The sequence below is a fragment of the Anarrhichthys ocellatus genome, unplaced genomic scaffold (assembly GCF_004355925.1).
Source record: "Anarrhichthys ocellatus isolate YVR2014 unplaced genomic scaffold, GSC_Weel_1.0 scaffold22, whole genome shotgun sequence".
NCBI classification, from domain to species: domain Eukaryota; kingdom Metazoa; phylum Chordata; class Actinopteri; order Perciformes; family Anarhichadidae; genus Anarrhichthys; species Anarrhichthys ocellatus.
Genome location: NW_022280052.1, coordinates 4,902,401 through 4,905,045, shown reverse-complemented (window position 1 = coordinate 4,905,045; position 2,645 = coordinate 4,902,401). Strand labels below are relative to the sequence as shown.

General features: G+C 45.0%; 1 protein-coding gene across 17 annotated transcripts in view; it reads right to left on the bottom strand.

Annotated features, from left to right (window-relative positions):
• ptprsa (protein tyrosine phosphatase receptor type Sa) overlaps positions 1 to 2,645 on the bottom strand; it is a 178,756-nt gene that overhangs the window by 23,384 nt on the left and 152,727 nt on the right. For all 17 annotated transcript variants that reach the window (XM_031859728.1, XM_031859727.1, XM_031859735.1 and 14 more), the window contains one exon: positions 1,184 to 1,307. In XM_031859728.1, the coding sequence (XP_031715588.1) occupies positions 1,184 to 1,307 (124 nt within the window). The remainder of the gene's footprint in view (positions 1 to 1,183; positions 1,308 to 2,645) is intronic.

Sequence of the window (2,645 nt, the reverse complement as noted above, 5' to 3'; positions counted from 1 at the left end):
AGAGAGAGAGAGAGAGAGAGAGAGAGAGAGAGAGAGAGAGAGAGAGACGAGGGGAAGCCAAAGAAGAAAAGAGAAGAAAGAATGGAGATAAGGGAAAAAAAGAAAGAAAGAAAGGCAAATGTCATTAAAACGGATACCACGTAGCACAATCCGACTGTGGTGCCCTGGCTTTAGTCATAGCTAAGTGAACAGAGAATAGTGGCGTGCATGAATTGTTCTACTGCTGCGACTAATGGCAAAATCACTGCAGTGTAAAATAGAAATTTCAGACTTGATTAATTTATGTATTTATGGACGATGCATTTTTTTTCTTCCCTGGGATAATTTTGTTATGCATGTTGTCGCACCCTCAAATTGGCCTGACTATTGCGAGATGTCAAAATCTAGTCGGAGCAGTTAGCTCTCACAAAAGAGAGAGTACTGTGGAGCAGGGAGTTTGGCACAACTCTGAGGAGTCTGGATCTCTTCTGGTGATGCAACGGCAGAACAATGTCAGCGGTGAAGGGTGACTACCTCTGACAATGTCCCTTGAGATTTAGGAGTCAGGGGGAAGAGTTTTTCTCGCTGCGGGATTCTCTGCACTGTGTCTGTGGGCAGTTAGAGGGAAGTCATGAGAACGGGCCAAGATCGGATGAGACAAATGGGACGGTGAAAGCACTGGTTAAATTCCTGGTGCTGGGTCCAGAGATGAGCTGATACAAGTCCCTGCCTAACCCCACAACAATAATATGATTCCATGAACTGCTTAGCTGCTCAGGACCAAGCTGAGCTGAAACTAGCCTCCCGTTTGGACTCCCACCAAACGTTGTTTTGTTCTTTACACTCACTGGTTGCTGCTGAACTCAATCTGAACTTCACATACAATAAATTATTTCAATCTATTTTAGGCATGTTTAATGCTATTTTGCTTCACATTACTGCATTGACTCAAGGCAGTTCTTAAGCCGAGTCGAGTGTATTTATTCTTCTTATTTTAAGGTCTTAATTGTATTTAATGTGATTTATTCTGCACTGCTATGCACTGTTCTAGTTTAGTCTTAGTCTAGTCCCATCCGGTCTATCCAGTATAAACTCCTAATTACTCAAACTGACTCTGTAATTATGAGGATTTCCCAAATGGTCTGCAATGAGCTGAGCTTATCTCTGAGGAGGTGTAGAGTGTGAGGATGAGTGTGAGCCTTACCCTCGATGGGAGCCAGAATGACGCGGGAGTGGTCGTAGGCGATGACGTTGGCGTAGCGATTTTTGGGCTTGTTCACCTCCAGGTTGGAATGTTCCCAGGTGAACTGCTGGCCTGGATCGATAGACTGATGGGGGGGGGGGGGGGGGCAAAGACAGGCAAAACATGCACACACAAAGAAGAAATCAGTAGAGCCTTGGAAGGAGCTGAGCAATAACAGTACGACCTGAATGTTATCAAAGAGAGGAGGGGGTGAGGGAGAGAGAGGGTGATTTCCCCAAAGGAAAAAAGAACATGGTATGAAAATCTGCTCACTGCCTGGTTTAAATACTCACGGCAGCTGCACACGGTACTTTATCAATATTATTAATGTAGCGGGTGTATAATGACAAATAACAACATTGATGAAGGCGGCTGCTCTCCCCCTTCGAGGAGAGGGCTTGGAGCGAGGCCCGACACTCGGGGAAAAGAGACGCCTCTTTACAATTCAAGAATTCCAGATAAATATTCTGTTCCCTTGTCAGGATAATTAAGTATTCCATTACGATTCCTTGTTTGCTTATAGGCGCCTGGCGCTCTGTTGGTGTAGGGATGGAGGCGTGAAGGTTATTTGCAGTTAGGGCTTCAGCATGTAGGGTGGGGGGGCTGCAGAGAGAGAGAGACTGAAGCTGAATGAAGTCCAATTGGAAACCTGATCTAACAATTTCCATGCAATCATTACAGCAATCAGAGCTTCCCTCTGTTTGAGGCTCGCTCCATCTGTTTATTTCTTTCTTTCTGCTCTCTCCTCTCTATCCCTCTTTCTTTGTCCCCATTTCCCTTATCTGCATCTCTCCATCTTCAAAGTCTTCCACTTTTTGCCCATATTTCTTTCTCTCTTTATCTCTGTCTCCATCTCCTGTCTCCTCTCTGATGTTTACACTCCTTCTCTAGCAGACACCCTCCAGCTATTTTCTCTTTCTTTTCAGATTACCTTTAGGCTGACTGTGTGTGTGTGTGTGTGTGTGTGTGCGTGTGTCTGTGTGTGTGTGCAAAAAAGATTGGGGTCACTTCCCTGAAACATCGCTCAATTCAAAAATTGAAAACCACATCTGTGTAGTCCAAACTTGAATAGCTTTTTTCATAAATTACATTTAGGACGCATGTATGGCAAAAGTCCACACTCAAATTCTGCAACAACTAGAATTTCTCCCTCTTCCTCCTCCTTTTGATCCATCATGACACGTTCGAAGATGAATGACAGCTCCTGTCAAGCGGGGAGGCTTTGCAGGACATGGCTCTTAAGTGCCTGAGAGAGAAGATGGATGACAAACTCAGCGGCGTCTTTATCTTCAGGTAAAACTGTGGCTGCCTTTTCATTGCCGTTTGTGTGTCAGATTATCTCCTCTTCATCTCCGCTCTCCAGCTGAGTTGCCCTGCTCTCTCTCTCTCTCTCTCTCTCTCTCTCTCTCTCTCTCTCTCTCTC